This window comes from Lissotriton vulgaris, chromosome 5 (genome assembly GCF_964263255.1).
Source record: "Lissotriton vulgaris chromosome 5, aLisVul1.2, whole genome shotgun sequence".
Taxonomy (NCBI): Eukaryota; Metazoa; Chordata; class Amphibia; order Caudata; family Salamandridae; genus Lissotriton; species Lissotriton vulgaris.
Window position 1 is genome coordinate 463,731,794 of NC_141693.1, and position 21,879 is coordinate 463,753,672.

General features: G+C 44.0%; 1 protein-coding gene across 1 annotated transcript in view; it reads right to left on the bottom strand.

Annotated features, from left to right (window-relative positions):
• Positions 1–21,879, bottom strand: part of SLC45A1 (solute carrier family 45 member 1) — a 287,191-nt gene that overhangs the window by 106,179 nt on the left and 159,133 nt on the right. Inside the window, exon 5 of the mRNA XM_086921904.1 lies at positions 20,018–20,739. Within this exon, the coding sequence (XP_086778030.1) occupies positions 20,018–20,739 (722 nt within the window). The remainder of the gene's footprint in view (positions 1–20,017; positions 20,740–21,879) is intronic.

Genomic DNA, 21,879 nt, shown 5'->3' on the forward strand with positions numbered 1-21,879 from the left:
TTTTCATGGGCTGCCCTGATCCATGCATTCAATGCTTCGAACTGTGTTGGCCTAGGCAAAGGTCGCAAAGAAGACATAATCGCTTTGAGCTGGTACAACACCTCTAATCTGAATGTCCCGTACTTGGGAAACGTTAGTTCCTCATTCCCCTCAGTCATCTTACACCAGTTCTCAAGCCACAATATAGTATGTAACCCAACATTCGTAGCCATGTAATGAGCTGGCGTATCCTCGGGTGGAGCCTCTTCCCCACCCCGAGGTTCTAGCCTCTTTTCTCCAGAAAAACAACTTCGCAATCCTTTTAAACATTTCATGATGATACCCGCAAAAATTTCTTGTTTACTACTTTCGTTCATTTCCCAATGACAATCCACCAATCCCAGCGCGGCTTCACTCTGGCCGTCCTATCCCAGCGCGGCTCTTTGATGACGTCACTCACTTCCCGCTAACCGCCCTATCTCAGCGCGGCTTCACGCTAACCGTCCTATACCAGCGCGGCGCTTCCTGACGTCACTCTCCTCCGTTTGCAGCAGTTCCCCTCCTTTCTCCGCTCGTCTCTCGGTCATGCATGCTTCCCAATCATACGTTTTGAAATGATCACTTCCGACCAAGCAATCACTTATCTGACTGTACGTCCACAGTCTGACTGTAATTCTCGCCGACTGGCAAATGTCTGTCCAATTAAAGAACAACAATCGCCTCTCTGATAGGTTTCATACACACGGTAACTTCCGACCAGCGTCCGTTACCCACGCACTCACACATTCGTTCCCCCTATCTCGGTCCTGCGGGCAATCAATGGTACCTCATGATCCCCTTTTCAATGGTCGACAATTACTGTGAGTGTTCGATACACCCGAACCACTTAAACTCTCCTTGAGCTTAAGATTTTCACCGGTTGCGCGCGCTCACAACCTGATCTCCTTTCACACTACAGGCACTCAATCTCCGCTAGACAATACAATACAACGACACAAAACACTCTTGCGACCTGCTGCTTTCTGCCGCACCGTCACTTTCCGTCATCTTCCGTGGATCGCTATTCTCCGTCCGCTGCTCTATGGACGCACATCTTTGGATCTCTATGGGCCTTGGGGAAATCTTAACCTATATGGATTACCTTCACTCCAGAAGATAAACCATCCTACTCTGCTACCAACTGGAAAGGCGGGAAATTCAATCTAGAATTAGAATCTCAACTCTAGAATCCCGTCACAGGTCGATTAGACCTTTGTACCTGTCATAGAGTGTAGAAGGCAATCTTTTTCAACAAATCAATTCGGGTCACTTCCATCTCCTTCCCCAAAGAACCACTGACAAAAGGTCAAGTTTGAAAATTTATTATAAAGCCAAAAGCAATTTTGTATATAAACACCTCAGTAAAAGGTTCAACAAATACACAGGTACTAATACAAACATAATCCTACGGAAAAGTCTCAAGCGACTGAGAAACAACACTAATATTATTTCCAAGACCACTAAGCTTGCAAGAATTGCTATGATTTGGGTCTTGGCAGGCATGGAAGAAAAGAAGAAATACATCAGAATAAGTCTATCCCTACACTATACTAAGTGTCATCCCTACAACCAGGATCTCTCCTAACAAAAAGGTGTCAGCCGTGGTGACTTCCAAAGAAGTTCACTCACTCAGTTTGGACTTAGCCTCTTGAATTCATCTCGCAAGCAGCTCTCTGCCTACCCAGCATCTTTCTTCGCCCTCGTGCGCTTCTACTCTGCTCTCCTCCAGGGGTGCTGTCCCTAATACAAAACCCACAATTCGGTTGACACGCCCCAAGGGATGCCCCTCTCGGAGTGTTAGTTTTCAAAGGGTCTTCTCCTTGATGTCTTCATCCTTGTTTGTTGATAAACGGCCTTAGGTCCCACAGTCGTCTCCGCTTGAAGTTGCTTCCCTAAAATTCCACAACCACTCCTCCGGGTCTGTAACTATCATTCTAACTCTCATATACAATGGGCCCTTCTTTACTATCTTTGGTTAACCTTGCACCTGCAAGGGAACGCACATAAATCGGTTCGCAACAACATGCTACTTGCAATTAATTCTTTAAGGCAACCTTCTAGGAAAGGGGGCAGTTCCATGATTTAAAGTTAGCAGACACATTCCTAACTCGGCCTACTCAATCCGTTATCCCCACCTGGGCCTCTGCACGTTTCGAGATGTCACCCCCTAACTTTTGGCAAACAGTTTTACTCGTTAGGCCTACATCATTATAGCAAAAAGAAAATAATACATTTCCCAACTAAACACTTCTATGTCGTTTACATGAATACAATAATGAATTACTAAACATACATTGGAATACATGATGCTTCTTTAAACACACTTTAACTAAACTAGCATTACTTTCACAAATACATTTCTAGATTACATGGCATTAGTATTACAAAAACACGTTATGTTGCAGCTAAGGAAAATTCTGGTACATGAGTTCATAGCTTTGTGTCACACTTAAACATGATAAGCCTCTATATATGCGGGTGCAGATTACTTGTGAATATGATGCACCCCTACAAATTCTAACACAGTTTTGCGCTCTCTCACGGGCTAGACGTGCTGTAAGACTTGTAAAATGTCCTTATGCGCAGGGTGGGCTGCAGCTTCCCGATTTTAAGCTTTATTTTTGGGGGGAATTTGCGGGTCGCCTGCGTAATCTGCTAATGCAAAGTGACCCAGACTCTTCAGTTATCTGTTTAAGTTTAATAGAGACATTCTTACTATGTGGTGGGAAATATCTACTAAATACTCTCTCCCATTGATTCATTCAGATACGCCTTTGTATGATAACCCAGCATTCCTGGCTATATTCCACGATGTAGTGGGTAAAGCCTGGCGGCGCTATAGGGTGCCAACCCTATGACTTTAATGGATTTCGCACATTTGCTGGCCTTCAGGTCTCTTACGATCTCCCTCACCATTTCTTTTTTATACACCAACAGACAAGTGATTTTTTATGTCTGCATGTAAGATCGCATCTGTATTGGACAGCTCTGACCTACTCTCTTGTTTGCATAAGGCACCTCTAAATTGTTAATTATCACATTTTATCAAAAGCTCTGCCAACATAGGGTCGATGACAGCCCTGCCATCGCAGCCAAATGGAGTAAGGTGCTTCCTGATAAAATAAAATTCTTGCCTCGGAAGTTTTAAATGCTTTAGAGACTGTGGATGGCTTGGTTCATTCTATTAATGTATGGCTGCAACAGTTTAAGACAATCTGCATGCAGTATTATAAACAGGGCAGAATAGCCAAGTGTGGTGGGAACCCTGGGAGAGAAAGAACTAGGCCTCATCCACAAGAAAATGACACAGCGCAGCACCGCAAGCCATTTAGCTGCGCCATGCTGCATCATTTTCAAAGCACAGGGATGCATCGTATTCGCAACAATATTACGCATCCCTGTGCTTTCCCCTGCGCTGGCAAACAATTGGCTGCCATGCGCCAGCGCAGGCACCTTTGTGTCATTTTGCAAGGGGTTCTACACTGCAGGGATGATTGATTTTGTGTAGGAAGGGACACCTTCCTGCACAAAAAAACAATTGACAGCATTTTTCTCTTTCTATGCGTGCAGCACGCGTAGATAGAGGAAAAAACGAAGAGGAATAAAAGTATTTCTCCTTGTTGCGGCATTCCTACAGATTCTGACAGATTCCCAGTGTTATAAAATGTTGTAAATTTGGGAATGCGTCAAGTTCCATGGATGTTGCATGGGAACACCCACAGCAACACCCAGGGAATGCCCTTATACGCAGAGTAATGTGTGAAAAGGGCTCATATTTACAAGGCCATGAAAAGTCAAACAGGGTGACTTTACGTGGCCTTGTAAATATGGGCAAGCCCATTGAGCCACCCTGTGTGTCAAAAAAAGTGACACACCGGCAACGCAATAGGCTTGTAAACAAGCCTCAAAGTGTACCAAATTCAGGGGTTATGCAGCAGATATCTTACACGTTTCCTACTTGTCCTAATTTGCAAGTCTTCTGTGCAGGGGTAACCCAATGTTTAATTCCCTGTCATGGATCTGATATACAACTTTGCTTCAAGGTGATTATGTTGGGCTAAAAAATGGAATTTGACAGTCGAATTTGACATCGACTTGAGACCGATGCGGGAAACATCCTTTACAACGTAACTGGTACAACGCGGTACCGTTACGACGCAGCTTTAACAACGAAAGTCGTTACAACGACTTTCGCTGGAGGGCGGTCTAGGATAGGGGATAGTTTAATTTACTATCCAACACATTCCCTACTATCCACGGGGACTGGTGTTGGAATAGTAAATTAAACTATTCACTATCAGCGCCCCCCCCAATGCCGTTGTTAAAACTGCATTGTAAAGAGACGCGTTGTAGCGGTACGCGTTGTACCGTCATACATCCGACGGATGCTGTTCATAGAAATTGTCTTGGCTAGGCTCTCCATTACTAGCACATGAGTTTCCCCCATTCCCCCTAGGGCAGTTGATTGGTGGACTGTTATTCGACAAACATGAGTCAGAGCTGGCCCAGGCTAAAGCAAGGGGCGTCTGCTCTATCGAATGATTAGATCACATCTGGTCATAATTTAACCAGAATCTATGAAGCAGTGTTTGTGAATGAAAATTACGGCTATGGATCGATACAGAAAATTATGAGTCTGTTAATTAATCATGTAAAATGTGAAAGTGAGATGTTCCAGCTCATCTTAAATTCTGTTAAATTGTGTCATTTGTAATCTAATGTGTTACAGGTCTCACGTATAATATCCCTAATATGTCTTTCCGTTTACTTTCTACTCCTACGTTTGTACCTTAAATGTGTGCTCAGAATTTATGCCCTTTGGGGCCTTTACATGTCAAATTCTGCTTTTGATCGTCTGACTGGAGATAATAATTTAAAAAAAGATTAAAAAGAAAATAGGAACCACATAGCCACCTCCTATCAATCAATTGGAAGGACGACAACTACAACACAAACTTCCTAGTAAAAAATAGAGGGTCACTGCCACCAAAATATGGACCTACATAATCTGAATAAATTCCACTTCAAATATTGATGATGTTGTTTTAGGCTATGATCTTGGCCTAAATTCTGATTACGTAGGCCAGCGTTACAAATGTGCTGGATTCTGGTGTTGGGATTACAGACAACAAAAATGTTTGGGGTGGTACTATGATACAGCATGATTTGCTCTTGAATGTACACTGTATTGCTAAATATCTCAAGCTATTTGATCACTGCTATGTATTTTGCGAGTCTGTGAGCAATGTTAATAAAAAGATTTCCCCCCCCAAAAAATGTTTGATTCCGACCAGTGTCCCAAAAACTGGAAACTATGACTTTTCTCCTCATAATAGGGAAAACTACATGGAACCGTAGATCCCGGGTCCTTTTCCATGGGGTTTTCACTAGTTCTAGGGAGAAAACCCCTGGAATTCTACATCTATTCAGAGAAGGTGTACCAACGGGAGGACTATGTGCATGGGGAAGGCATGGAGTGGAATAATCGGGGTAGGGTGTCAGGGCTGGCTTCAAGCTATCCAATGGTCGGCAGGGTGAGGGGCCGGGACGGGCTGTTTGCAGCTACTGCCCCTGCAGCATTAAACATGTCCCAGTGTCTCAAGAATTATCAGGTCCAGAGTTTACAGACCTAATAATACCACACCCGGGGATACTGAGAATGGTGGTTTGGGAACTTTCACTGGGAATGATTACACTGGGTGAAATATCTGTTACTTGTAATGAGAGCCTTACTTGTTACACCATGTGGACCTGGAAGATGCATATTTCCTAGTATCCCGTAGGCAGAGCACAAAATTATCGTAAATTAATCCTTGAGGACCAGTATTACTTGTACTGGATGCTACCATTTGATCTCAATACAGCCACAAAAATATTTACTGAAATAATATTTCTGTCCTGCATCCCTGCACATAAGTAAGACTATTACAAGTTCAAACTCATAATGTGGACACCATTTTTTCAGGTCAAATTCTGCATGGAATTCCCAGTTCCACATGGATTACTAAAACCATTTACCAGCTACTCTGACCTTCTCTTACATGGAAACAAGGGGACTGGTACAGGGTGGGGCTGGTGGATGACAGGTGTAAGGGAAGGTCACCATTATGTCATAGTCACCAATAGGTAGTTATAGTGAGGACCTTGGTTCAATAGGATTTCTTTTTTTTTTAACTTGCTTATAACTTTGCCGACGTTTGACACTTCTTCACGAAATGTTTCAAAGAAAGTGACCCGGTTTGTCTAGTTCTCCATGGAGTGTTTAGGCCTGATCAGTCAAGAAGGGGGTGAGAGGGGGGCGTGGCTGAGCGCGAAGCGAGATGGCCGCTTAGGCTGTGAGCTCCACCCTAAGCGTGGAAGGGTATTCTCAGATGTGAGACCCTTGCTCATTGCACCATCAGGATTCAAGCAAACCGGGCCGAAGACGGCTGTAATGCCAGAAACCGGTCCCCGGGAGCTTGTTTCCTTCCCACTGTAAGAATTGGCTTTTGTAGTTTGGTTTGCCCTGTTCCCATCATGCACTGGGACAGGAACAGACTAATTTGCATACAGCCAGGTTCTGAAACTGGGATGGTGCAGTGAGCTAAATAACGGTGTTGGATCTAGCCCTGATCTTTTGACTGGGTGAGAGCTTTCTGCTTAATTCAGAGACTCAGTCCCTCACCACCCCTTGTTGTAAATATTTTTGTCCACCCTAAGCGTGGAAGGGTATTCTCAGATGTGAGACCCTTGCTCATTGCACCATCAGGATTCAAGCAAACCGGGCCGAAGACGGCTGTAATGCCAGAAACCGGTCCCCGGGAGCTTGTTTCCTTCCCAGTGTAAGAATTGGCTTTTGTAGTTTGGTTTGCCCTGTTCCCATCATGCACTGGGACAGGAACAGACTAATTTGCATACAGCCAGGTTCTGAAACTGGGATGGTGCAGTGAGCTAAAAAACGGTGTTGGATCTAGCCCTGATCTTTTGACTGGGTGAGAGCTTTCTGCTTAATTCAGAGACTCAGTCCCTCACCACCCCTTGTTGTAAATATTTTTGTCCACCCTAAGCGTGGAAGGGTATTCTCAGATGTGAGACCCTTGCTCATTGCACCATCAGGATTCAAGCAAACCGGGCCGAAGACGGCTGTAATGCCAGAAACCGGTCCCCGGGAGCTTGTTTCCTTCCCAGTGTAAGAATTGGCTTTTGTAGTTTGGTTTGCCCTGTTCCCATCATGCACTGGGACAGGAACAGACTAATTTGCATACAGCCAGGTTCTGAAACTGGGATGGTGCAGTGAGCTAAAAAACGGTGTTGGATCTAGCCCTGATCTTTTGACTGGGTGAGAGCTTTCTGCTTAATTCAGAGACTCAGTCCCTCACCACCCCTTGTTGTAAATATTTTTGTCCACCCTAAGCGTGGAAGGGTATTCTCAGATGTGAGACCCTTGCTCATTGCACCATCAGGATTCAAGCAAACCGGGCCGAAGACGGCTGTAATGCCAGAAACCGGTCCCCGGGAGCTTGTTTCCTTCCCAGTGTAAGAATTGGCTTTTGTAGTTTGGTTTGCCCTGTTCCCATCATGCACTGGGACAGGAACAGACTAATTTGCATACAGCCAGGTTCTGAAACTGGGATGGTGCAGTGAGCTAAAAAACGGTGTTGGATCTAGCCCTGATCTTTTGACTGGGTGAGAGCTTTCTGCTTAATTCAGAGACTCAGTCCCTCACCACCCCTTGTTGTAAATACCATTATGTCATAGTCACCAATAGGTAGTTATAGTGAGGACCTTGGTTCAATAGGATTTCTTTTTTTTTTAACTTGCTTATAACTTTGCCGACGTTTGACACTTCTTCACGAAATGTTTCAAAGAAAGTGACCCGGTTTGTCTAGTTCTCCATGGAGTGTTTAGGCCTGATCAGTCAAGAAGGGGGTGAGAGGGGGGCGTGGCCGAGCGCGAAGCGAGATGGCCGCTTAGGCTGTGAGCTCCGCTCGCCACGGCATTAATCCTGGAATTATCCTGCCTTCCCCCGCTTGCACCAGCTTGGCGCTGATCTTCTGCGGCGTCGGAAGGTCCGGGGAGTAACTGGCTGAAACCTTGGGGCTCGACGAGACCGGCATCCCCCTTCTTTGCTCTCTGCCGCTTGAGCCGTGACCGAGTCGGGCAGCTTACCGAGGGGCCGGATGCGAACGCCGGCTGTAGATGGTACCGGAGACCGGGGCTGTGCAGGCCGGGACGTCCGGAGGTCCGACATGCTTCAGATGGCATTGGAGCCAAACAGATGAGCGCGGAGACCGAGCGCAACACCAGAAACAGACGCACACATTGGGGAGTCCACTCTATCGGCTTGTGAGGTCGTCCCTTTGTTCTCGAAGCTGCTTGTACAGCTTGACTACTCGGAGGTGGGACGCCATTTTGGAGCAGACTTTGCGTTGTGTAACTTGTTTTTTGGAGCAAGCCCTGTGCTTTGTGTGTCCTGGATCTCAGTGGTACGGGGATCGGTAATCCTGCATTGTCTATCCTGAGCATCACGACCCCGTACCATGAAGCGCGACTATCGCCGGCGTCTCCCATGGAATGCTCGAGGTTTAAATGCCCTGCCTGCGGCTGTGGTGGACATGGTGGAATGTATCCCACGACTATGTGCTTTGTCGGCCCCTGTTTGATGCATCCCCTAGGAGCTTTTTGGTTGGGGGGCACCGCGTCAACATCTGGCGCTGTCTTGTGAGGACGCTACTTTGCGGGGGTATGCGCTTGGTCTGTCCTCGCGGGATGGAGCCCTTGATTCAACACATCCTGATTGCATTGGACTCCCTCCATGCTGCTTGGGTAAGGGGAGCCGAAGACCTTGGTAGACGGCTGGACGCCATTATAGCTTCACCGATGGATGAGAGCCCTGCTGATCGGACGGTGAGTGGGGCCACAGACAGCGTTATGCAGGAGATGGGAGAAGTGACTATGCCTTCACGGGTGGTCCTATGGGGGACCCTGGCCAGCAATGGAGGTGGCTTCGGACTGGCCGACTGCTTGAGTGTGACTTTGGGACTTGGACCTGTGCTGCAGGCGGATCGCTTTCACGGAATGGCTCCTGTGACCATCGAATCTGATTTGCCCTTATTGTGTTGCGACTTGGTGAGGTGGCCTGGTACTTTGCTGATGTTCTTACACGTTTGGAAATATTGGTTTCTCAGCCTCTGGATGGCGAGATCACCCGTGCGGCCGGTTCTGCCTTGCTTGCCTTGCCACCCTGATCTTTTGAAGTACTGCATTACTAACTTTCAGTGGCCACGCTTAGATGGAAGGGTTAAAATGGGTCAGGGGTGACCCCTCCTTCTGTGTTATGAGGACGGATCCCCGGACGTCTAGTGTGTTGACCTTGCTTAATGCTTTATGTAGCGGCCCGCTATTGCCTGTTAACGAGCTGGCTTCACTATGATCGACCCTGAGTTATTTTGTGCGAGTGGGGGGTTCCAGTGGCTACGTCTCGACGGAAGGGTCAAGCTGAGACAGGGGTGAACTCTTCCTCTATGCATCGCAGGACAGATGCCCGGTCACCCATCATGATGTGGACGCTTTGCTGACCTATACTGCGACGCCGCCATTGCTTGTCGACCTGTTAGTTTGTTTGTGATCGCGCCTGAGCTGCTTGGTGCGGGTGGGGTGGGGCGGGAGTCTGGTTGTGTTGACTTTCCCCCGTCTTTTCCCTTATGTGGGTATTTCTGGGGCGACAGGCATGTTAGTTGGGGGGGGGGCTGTAGCCTCTTCGATGTGCAGGGTGGGGGGGGGCTAGGGCTTGATTTTCGTTTCCTTTTGTTTCTATGGCCTCTCTTTTTTCTTGTTCTTTCTCTTGTATCTCTTCTTCTTTCTTATATAACTTGGGTCAGACGGGGGGTCTGGGTTTGGTTCTTTCCGGGAAGATTTTTTGCGCTTTGCGTCTATGTCTCTATTGCATGGTTTATTGATTCTATGGCTAAGATATCGATTTTAATGCATAGTTACTGCATGATTGCATATTCTGCTTTTCCTTCCCTCCTATACTTCTGCTTGAGGACGCATATCCTGTCTACGAATTGTCCCACGTAATATATGCCTTTATGTAGGTCGTCTGATCCTTTCATTGATGCTATAGAATGAACCCTCTTACATCCTAGTATACCATAGACAATGCTAGATCGCAACTCCTGAGATGATATATTGATTGGGCGGGCGCTAACTAGGGCAACATGCACTTCCGCGCTAGTGTAACCTGTTTGTAATGATCTACGCCAGTATTTTGATAACGCTGTTTCACTTGTGGATACCCTGCTATGTTGCTCGCCCTCTCAGCTACCCGGTCTGACTTTAGGACGATTCGCCAAAATTACAAAATGAAACCCTCTTTATCCTTTTCCAGTAGTTCCTTGCCAGTACATCGTAGTGTTGTTATTTCTGTCATTTATTGCAGCGCAAGGTACCTTGGAATGTTTTACAGGGTCATAGCGGCCGGCCCGCAGTGGTTGTAGGCAGACGCTGTGTACTTTGTTTACGATAAATAAAGGTTTTCAAAAAAAAAAAAAAAAAAAAAAAGAAGGGCGTGAGAAATTCATTCAGGCACTGAAAGACCTACTCACACACCCAAGAAGGTACAAGGATGGATTGTGTTTCTTTTATTTTCTTATTGCACTCCCTCTTTAAATATCTTCATATTTGTAACGACGCCCATCCATATACAAGGATCGAGGGGATGAGCCGGTATGCGTTGGGTCCTTAATGAATGTTCAGAAAACCGTAAATTAAAAATATACTCTTACTACACCAGTTCCTGGCCTACAGAATCTAACTCCTCTTTCATGTGGATATAAGCGAGGCAATGGAAACATATAAAGAGAGGAAGACAGTGCTATATATATATATATATATATATATATATATATATATATATATATATATATATATATATATATATAACCTACTGGCGGTCGCCAGTAGGTAGTTACAGTTAGGATTTTTTTCAATGTTAAATCTCAAAATTCTATTTGGAATAACTTTGGCGTCGGTTGACGAATCTGACTGAAAATTTCCTCAAAATGGCCTCGCCGCGTTCCAGTGGGGGGGATTCGTCAAGCGGGGGCCGAGATAAAAGGGGGGTCCCAAAACACGTTTTCCCCATGTTAATTTCCATAGGGCGGTCAATTTCACTTTTAGCCCGAACGGCTGAATGGATTTCCACCAAATTTGGCAAAACTGTAGGGACTGGTAGCCCGATGTGCCTTTGCTATGTCTCAAGATATGTGCTCCAGTGGATTTTGAGTAATTTAGGTTCAAAATAATATATATATCTATAGCAGCGCCCCGGTACGCGCCCCGGGGAGCACTCCGGGCTCGCCACGCGAGGTGCGCACAGAAAGCTGATTGGCTCTCGGGTGTCTGTAAACATTCGAAACAGTCCGGAGCGGCCGCCATCTTGTGTCTCGGTAAAATCGAGACACAAGAGGTGGCTAAAACAAAGGGGGAAATGACCATAAGGCGTCAGGGATAGACCCCCTTTGACCCCCTAGGTTTGATGAGGGGGTTATAAAAGGGCCCCGCAGGACATTTAAAATATATATATTTTTTTGTTTTGCGCGGGGGGAGCGCCCGGTACGCGCACCGGGGAGCGGACCGGGGAGCGTACTATGAGGAAAAAAGATGACAGAGTTTTTTAAAAATGAAGCCTTTATTTAGAAATTGGAGGTAGTTCTAAAAAGAACTTTTTTTTTCTTCTTTTTGTTGTTTTATATTTTTTTGTGTTTTTTGAACATTTTGTACTTTTTTTGGCTTTTCAAAACAGTTTTATATTTTTTTTGTATTTTTTTAGGGGGAGAAACAAAAAAAAGGGAATTGAAACTGGCTCAACTGGAGCAAAAAAAACAAAAAACCCAAAAAATTACTTCTTTTTGGGGCACTTGTCATTATCACCTGCAAGGACGATGAGCTTTACGCTTTTTTCACCATAGGCGATAAGCTTGCCACATGCAGAACAAGTGATTTTAAAATCAGCAAATCGTGGCTGAATACAAGGCATCATCTCTGATGTTTCTGGTCCTGATGAAGTGTGTTCGTTTCTTTGGGAGGTGGTCCTTGAAGACTGGGGGAGGTTACTGGCCAGTTCCCTGAGCTCTGCACGAGAATAGTTGTTAGGGTGCTTACGGGTCATATGTCGAATCATGGTATAGTTACCAAAGGAATATTTTTTGTTTGGGTTGCCCCTTGAGAGTTCTTCCTTACAGATTAGGCAAGTTACCTTGGCCGCATTCACTTTTTTCTTGCCCTCTGGGAGTGAAAAAAACTCCCATACAATGTGTGACTTGGGCTTGTATGGGGTATTTTGTTCAGGCAGCCATCTTTCATCATCCTCCTCTTCCTCTTCCTCCTCCTCCTCTTGTTGACCACCAATGTAATCTTGAGCTGGTCCTCTTGGTTGTTGTGGTGGTGGTGGTGGGGCAGATGCACCAGCTGCTGCTGCTACTGAAGCCATTATAAAGATCAAAAAGGTACAGAGAGGTACAAACAGGTCTTCCTCAGTCAAAGGACAAAGTCAGAATAAGGAATAAAGGTGGGGTCTTTCATCATTTGGAAAAAAAAACTGTCCTGAACCAATGAGAAGTGCTATTTTCAGGTCACAAGACTAGGGGCTTCATCATTATGAAACCAAAACTGTTATGAACCAATGAAAAGTGTTATTTTCAGGTCACATGACCCGACGCGCTTACGCTACGCGCCCCGGGTTGCGTCGCGTAAGCGCGTCGGATGTTTACGTTGCGCGATCGTATTCGCTCGAGTACTTCCGGGTGCGCTTACGCCGTGCGTATCACGCGGACGCGGCTACGCGATACGTCACGATCATGTTTTCGTTCGCGATATTGGCGCTTACGGGACGCTCCCCGGAGCGCGCCCCGGGGCGCTTTATAGAAGTACGCTCTTCGGGGCGCTCCCCGGGACGCGCACCGGGAGCGCTCAAAAAAAAAAATGGGAAAAATTGTAGGGACTGGTAGCCCTATTCTTAAGTGGTTTTTACGAAAATTAACTTTGAAAAAATATGTATTGTGCTACATTGGGCTATATATATGTTAGAGCCAAAATGTAGCCCAAATGTAGCCCAATGTAGCCCAAAGATGGCCACCAGAGACAAAAAAAAAATATAGCCCAATGACAGAATGTACCAGAGTGTTCTAAAGAACTAGAGCGCTAACAGTCTTACTTATAAAGTGAGACTTATAGTTAGGAATTAGCATTAAAAAAACCTATGAAATTCACTGAAAAAACCATAGGTTTCAGACCAGTTATAGTTAGGAATTAGCATTTAAAAAACCTATGAAATTCACTGAAAAAACCATACGTTTCACACCAGTTATATTTAGGAATTAGCATTTAAAAAACCTATTAAATTCACTAAAAAAAATAGGTTTCACATCAGTTATAGTTAGCTGGAAATTTTACTGACATAAAACCATTGAAATTCCACGTTATAGTTAGTTGGACTCACTATAACTTGCGCGTGTAATGCACTGCTGATGACGTCACATATTACATCACTCATGACATGGTCAGTGACATCACTCATGACATCACTTATGACATCATCCTTGTGACAGAGTGACAGACCTCCTTTCACTGTAATGTAACCCATGAAACACATATTGAAAAATATAAATTACATTTTTTTAAAAAATGGAGATTACCATACCAGTTACAACAACCAATTCAATAATTCCACCATCTATATACACATTCACTCATTCACCAACTGTTCTATATAGTAACTCATACATATATACACTCATCATATGTAGTGATACACCTATACATCCTTTTACACACCGACAGTCATCCAAAAGTTACTCACACACATACTCACACATGCAAATAAACTATTGAACATCCATTTATTTGCATATACAGCTATACACACACTACCACCTTACTTCTAAGGAAACTTACACATACTTACTCTCTTAAACAATCACTTATAGAAACACATACTTATTTAAACAAGAACTCTTTCAATCTCTCACTCTCACATATACTCACTCATATACATCAATACTCACATATACTAGATTAAAACATATGTAGTTACTGATAAAGACAGTAATGAGACAAGTCATTCACTCACTAACACACGCATATACACACTCATCCACCCATACAGTCCTGCACATATGCCGTCTTCAAAACACATACAAACAGTGAGTCAGTCATTGATGCATCTATGTGCTAAGTAACACTCCCACCAAACCATACAGACACTCATACTGATACTAAAAATACATCTAATAATCTATATACACACACATGTAGCTACTCACCAACCCATGCAGCAACTTATACACAAAGTGAAACACTGATACATATATTTAAATATTTAAACATTACTCGTTAATATATGTATTCACTAAGATACACTTAATAAGCCAGTTAACCAATCATTTAAAAAAAAAAAAAACATCCATTTACACACTTATTTAAGCATTTATTTTTCCATCTACCTTTACATATACATATATAAAAAATATTTATTTTTCAGAAAGGCACACATTCACTGGATGGTGTCATCAGTGATGTCATGAGTGATGTCACTGACCATGTCATGAGTGATAAAATATGTGACGTCATCAGCAGTGCATTACACGCGCAAGTTATAGTGAGTCCAACTAACTATAACGTGGAATTTCAATGGTTTTATGTCAGTAAAATTTCCAGCTAACTATAACTGATGTGAAACCTATTTTTTTTTAGTGAATATATATATATATCCAACACTCCGTCACTCGTTTCGCGCTCTGGGGTCACACCAGCCAGGATACAAAGCACACGGACACGGACCAGTTAGGTGATTTCCTTATTTATTTTCTAGTGCAGGTAGTCTCATGACGTTTCGGCTCCAAGAGCCTTGTTCACATGACAATGTTCTCGTATGTGGTTGGCCCTTATAAAGTGTCAGTGATAGGTTCATTGTCGTCACATGAGAGGGCTGTGCATGGACATAAACAAAATACTAGGTTTATACGGTAGTTGCGATGTATAAAAGTGTTGGTTAAATGCTTTTTGTAAATTACAGTAAAATACCAAATTTAGCAACAATTGACAATTCAAATAGTGCATTGAATTGGACTGTCAACATTGACAACATTATGGTTAAAACGAGGTGTCACAGTCAAATACCTTACATTTTAAAGACTATAACATTTTTATATTTCCACATTTCTGGGTACAGCATTATTGTTTATAGTGCCATATCAATCTATATCAATTGCTGTGTATTAGATCAACAGGTATATAAAGTGCAAGTGCAAGATTCTCAATGTGCAAATATCGCCTTTAGTGCAATTATTTGTGCAAAACAATGCATTAGTGCAAGTCAAATCAAATCAGGGGTACTGGCCCCCTTTTATCTGTCCTCATTATGCTAGGATGCAAACACTAATATGATCAAAATAAATGACAGCTAATTGTCCAAAAATCTTCAATCAATGCACACGATCGAATGGTTTCACACAATTAGATTGATTAATAAAAACACCATAAAATATTAAACCAAGATTTGACAATACCAGAAACAGTAGTCTTAGTTAAATACTTTTGTTTAAAAGCAACCTAAAACTCATTCAACCACAATGTTGTCAACAACCCTTTAATAACCTAGCGAAAACTCATATTATGTACACGCATTGTGATAAAAGTGATATACGTGTCTTTTAAAAGGTTAACTGAATTGACTGATCGTGAATTAAGACCCATACAGACAATCCAGTTCCTGAAGTGCCCTTGAGTGATAATGATCAATATTACTAAAAAGTAGCAGCACAATCAGTTTTTCATTTCAGGGTTCCCAAAGTGTCTCTAACTTCCTCATCCTCTTATAGTTCCTCCCAGCCGGGTGGTACCTATTGTTGAGGCGTATAGATGGGAGACCTTATATTATTCTTCATGGTTCAAAAGCTCTTACGGTAAACATGTGTATAAATCCTCGGTTACATTAAGGCCCCCAAGACTCTTGGTGTTAAGCAACAAGATATATTTTGTTTCCAGTTTCCTTAATTTCGCCTCTCTGTCTCCTCCTCTTCTATTAGCATTAACTGAGTCAATCACCCAATATTTCAGGGTAGCATTATTGCTTTGATGGTATTCCCTGAAATGCCGAGCCACCGGATAAGTATTATCGCCATTGGTGATTGCACGTAAATGTTGAAGGATACGTTTGCGGACAGCATGTTTGGTGCTGCCCACGTATCTTAGTAGACAGGGTCATTGTAGGATATATACCGCGAATTCGGTCTTGCAGGCCAATACCTGCGTGATGGGGTGTTGTATGTCAGTAAACCCATCCCTGTAGATTTTAGTGTTTACTCCATGGAGGCAGGCTTTACAGGTTTTGCACCGATAAAAGCCCTTGTGTTCCTGCCACCAAGAGGATTTAACATAGGGTTCTAGATTAGTTTCTACCAAATGATCTTGTAAGGAGGGTGCCCTACTGTAAGTTAAGGACACTTTTTTAGGGAGAGTAGTACCTATGATGGTATCATTAGTTACCAAGGACCAATGTTTATTCATGATCTTATATATCTGCTGATGTTGTCTGCTATATCCTGTAATTATACGGAAATTGGTACTCTCCTCTTTCTTTTTACCAGCTGTCTCCATTGTAGTTATTGCAGGTTGACCGATTTTGTTGGTCACTAGCTCCTCCCTAGATAATATCATGGATTTTTCTTTGGCTTTGTGAATCAACTGACCTGAATATCCTCTTTCAAGAAAACATATCTTGCTTTCCTCCTGTGCCCTCTCTAGGTCAATCGGGTTGCTGCACACTCGTCGTAATCGTAGCATCTCCCCATAGGGGATGCTAGATACCAAGTGCACATATATACTAAGCAAAATTATCCTAAGAAAGTTATGGTTACCTTTGGTTACAGCATCACAACATATGTTTAAAAACGTCTGCAATTCACCTACAAAAATCCAAGTTAAAGGGCAAATGAGGTTACAAAATAATACCCCAAAAACATTTTGAAAAACAAGTTATGGTTACGGGCACAATCCATAATTCGCACAGCAGGCCTGCAACCCATAACTCTCACCCCAAATGCAATGCTCATAACCCAACATTTAATGAACAGATGCACTTCCAAATGTTGTAAATCATTATACAAATGAGATTGCATATCACATTACCATTGCCACTCTGTCAGAGGTGACTATGAATGTAGTATCATTAATGTGTTTAATTATGTGTTGCTATTTAACACATACTGTTATTGGTATATATATTGTGAGGCCCTAGGCATTGCATTTGGTGTGCGTAATGGTTTGCATAGATGCTAAGTGTGTGACTTTCACAAAGCCTATCCTCATCTTCAGGCCTTGCGTCTAACTCAGTGTAGGCAGCAAACCTCCACTGCACACAGCCTTTGGCCTCTGCCAGTTCATGGACAGCCAACTCTGCTGCCAAAAATTGTGGAAAATCGTGTGACACGTGACTCCCCAAAAAATAGCTGGTATTAAATCCAAGACATGAGGCTTGAGAAGACCTCCACCTAGTGCAGATCTGCAGAGCCTAGGTATTAGTTGAAAGTTTAGCAGAACTGGAGTGATGAAACCTGGACAGAAATGCATGATAAAATGAGTGGTCATGTATGTGGATGACATCGTGATCAGTGCTTTGTGACATAGACAGAAATATTGAAACTTACTGCAATTAAGTAGATTGGCTGCTAATGGGGAAAACGGAGACAATGAGATCCGAATGTATATGTCGAGACCAAGTACATGGGGCGTAGTGGCATTTTGTATGCACTGCAGCCGAGACAAGACAAACGTAGAGAGAGTTCTAGTAGTCCAGACTAGACAAGTTAAGAGTCTGTAATACATTTTTAACCACATCGGTGCTCATGATGAGCTGAGCTCGTCATAACCGCCGGGGAACGCCCACGCGGGGATAATTGCCCTGCTGTGCTGGGCGTTCCATTAAACGGTCGTGGTCAGCGCCACCGTGCAGCGTGATGAGCCGAGCTTGTCACAAGCACTGCGGCGCCACGCGTGGCCCGCATACCCCTGCTCTGCGGGAAATTAGCCCTGCGGCAAAGGGGTCAAGGAAATGAGCCAGTAATTAGGGGATGATCTTCGAAGTTTAGAGCCGAGCCATGGGGGACTTTGCAGTGAGGTTTCTGGAAGATCTGACTTGGTCACTGCACTCTGTACTATTTCCAATCTTATCTAATTTGATCGGTCCTTATAAAAATGAATAAGTCTAATTCTGATTGCATTGCTGGTGAAAAGTAATGTGTTAACAGCATTCACATCTTACATTCTTTGTGAATTTATAAAACAATTTCAGTGTGGGCAGAAATACTTCAAGCTTTTCCATCCATGTGAAAAAGTGTCCCAGGATTTGACAGGGAAAACTCCATGATATCATTCTGGTCCTCTCACCCAAGCCCTTTCACCTCTCCTTCGCTTAGGGTAGTGATTTTAACAATATGTACACTGAATCACGGGGAAATGGATTTAGTTCAATTAAATTCAATAGAGACCAGGTACATTCAATCAGCCGCGGCCGGTAGTGGGAGTACCGGCTGGGCAGTGACGTGGCGAGGGGGAGGGGCAGGGTGGGGGGTAGTAATGTATGGATTATGGACCTTAACAGGTAAGTAAACATATAAATAAATAAAACAAATTTCGTTGCACGCACTGCATCGCATTTGGTAATGCAGTGCGCACAACAAAATTCGTTTTATTTATTTATATGTTTACTTACCTGTTAATGTCCATAATCCATACATTACTACCCCCCACATTGGCCCTCCTACTCCCCACGTCACCGCCCGGCTGGTACTCCCACTACCGCCCGCGGCTGCATTCAATATTTAACAAATAGTTAGTCTCAATACATTATATGCAACTTTCCTTTGTTGAAAACCAATATAAATGGACTTGCTGCTCTAGGGCACATTCCACATGGACATGTTTGGACCACCCAAGCCAGAGATGTCTATTGTTGCCAAAAGTAGAATAAAATCTTTTGCTGATTTCCAGGATAAATGATGGCTATTTAAATTATTCCTATTTAGACTCAGTTGGACAGATTTACAATAACTGGTGCATCCCTGCATATCAGCAGGGATGCTCCAGTTATTGTGTGTCACGGCAGACACCTCTTGCGCCACCATGGATACGCCGCATTTACAATGCGGCGCACCATGAGGCAAGAGTAGACAGGCTCGGAGTGCTCCTATGCCAAACATGCTGCGTCAATCCTTATGCCTGCTTCAAGCAGGCGCAGGGTTTTGATGCAGAATGGCCTTAAAAGTGACTGAGTGAAATCTTGTAGATTTCACTCAGCCACTTTAGGAGGCGTTCCTGCTCCGGAACGCCTCCCCCCCGGCGCCGGAACACCCACATGTGGCGCAGGGCTTTACAACGTGACGCATCTCCCCGATGTGTCACATTGTAAATACCCCGCAGCATGACGCTGGCTTTGCGCCGCTGCTGCATCACAAGAGTGACGCAACAGCGGCGTAAATGTGGAGCAAGGGGCTTGTAAATCTGCCCCGAAGTATGTAAATGTATCTCCCTTGGATAGCTTTAAAATCTGGCATGGAGCATGCATCCTGTACCATTTTTGGATGTTTATGATATTCGTTTTGCAGTGGAATTCAGATAAATTCAAATGAGCAGGACTTCAACCCGGACAAAGTATAAAGAAAAACATCTGCAAATTCTATTGAATCAGTAAGCCAGTCTGTCGAATCTCATGTAGGATGTTTCTATTGTTTATGTTAGGGTAGCCAAGTGCATTTAAACAAAGTAAACATCACCACCACCAGGTAGGATGTCTTGGATTACAATTCAAACTTTTCTTTAGTTATTTTGAATGTGTATGCCAAACGCCAGAAATGGGTAAAGAGAAAAACAGTAAAACTAACACTGATCCTGATTCTACTGAACATTTTCAATTTGTTAGTTATCAACAATCATTATTATCATAGTTCTGATTTTTGCTTACCTCTTTGCTGAAGGTCACGTTCCTCCTCCTGCTGCTGTCGGGGCAGTTTGCCGATACAACATCAGGAATGGCCAAAGTCTGTGGCCTTTTTAGGATCCCTGAGGATCTTTGCTTTGAAGCGTCCAGAGATCCAGGTCTCAAACTATCTCTTTCCAATCCTGTGATCGCAGAATGCTCCCCAGCGGATAGAGATCCATTTTCATGGCAAAACAAACTACCCGGCAGCCTTGGTAGGCTGCCTGCCTGCCTGGGGAAGCTCCCTGAGACTTCTTGCCTTCCTGTAAAGCAGTCTATGAGCACATTGTCAATGTTTGAGGTACCAAACGAGGAGGCAAACTCATTAATTCCAGTTAAAGAGTTGTCCCGGCTCATTAGGCTGCCATATTTTGGCGTTAATGGACTGAGTGGGGAAATGGGACTGGTAAAACTTGCATACAACCGAGTTGACTTATGGGGGTCAAGGTTCTGATTTTCAGGCTCATCAAAGAAGACCGGCGGTGAGGGGGGCAACGGTAGACTTGGGCTCTTCATGACCTTTTTCTTGTTGTATATGCAAAGGTGAGGTTTCTCTGGAATACTACTCAGAGTGAGGGCAGTCATTAGAACTAAAGTGATTGAGGTGAAGACATATATGACGCGCAGCTGGCCTCCCACCGCTCTTCCAAAGCTGGTTCCATCCCAGTTAATTCCTCCGACAACATAACCAAATCCACCGCCAAGACCTATGGAAGGAAAGCAAACATTCTCTAGTGAAATGGAGCATAAACAGCCTCAAAAGTAGTAAAAACTGTGAGCAAATCATTGACAGGTACACCTTTCATTTGAAATACAGCCCTAAAATCTCTGTTGTGCAAGCTTGCAAGTGTGCAGTCATTCACTGTAGTGGAACACTGAGCTTCTGTCGGAGCATGTTTAAAGTGCTTAGTTAATACCCTGAAAAAAAAAGTGATCTCCTTTAACAAGACTATGCTGTCTCACCTAAAAAGGACTTATTCCTTCTAGACTTGCAAACATAAACATATGAGTAAAACGTTTTTTGTTATACATGTAGGGGCAGATTTATTACTTCTGGTGCATCTCTGCTAATCAGCAGGGATGCGCCAGAAGAGTTGCGACGCATCTGCCCACCCGTGTGCCCCCACTGATGCGCCACATTTACAATGAGGTGCACCGTGGCGCACGGATGGGCAAATGCGTGTCGCATCCCCCGGCGGAAAGGCAGCGCATTGCTGGAGTCGCATCGCAAGCGCGAAGCAGCTCCAGCAAGGCTCGGGGTGCCCCTATGGCTAACATGCTTCGTCAATCATTACTCCTGCTTCAAGCAGGCGCAGGGTTTTGTCGCAGCATGGCCGTAAAAGTGACTTGTAGATTTCACTCAGCCACTTTTGCGAGGCGTTCCTGCGCCGGAACCCCCCCCCACCCCTGTGCTGGCACACCCACATGTGGCGCAGGGCTTTACAATGTGACGCATCTCCCTAGATGCGTCACATTGTAAATACCCCGCAGCATGGCGCTGGCTTTGCGCCGCCGCTGCGTCACAAAAGTGAAGCAACGGCGGCGCAAATGTGGCGTAAGGGGCTTGCAAATCTGCCCCGTAATACATTAACAAACTTATAAATAACCAATGTGGACATTTCCTGATTTTCAAAGATTTCTGTCCCACAAGTGCATTTAACTGGTAGTCCTAATGCACATGAATCGGTATATTGTATTCGCTTTTATTGCTGCCTTTAACCTCTTTCCTACTCCTATGGCCCTCGTTACCACAGGTTTTTTATGTTTCCTTCAAAGATTCTTCTGCTGCTTTCTGTGAGGGAGAAATAGGAATTACCAATGGAATCAGATTTTGCATCTTGTTATGT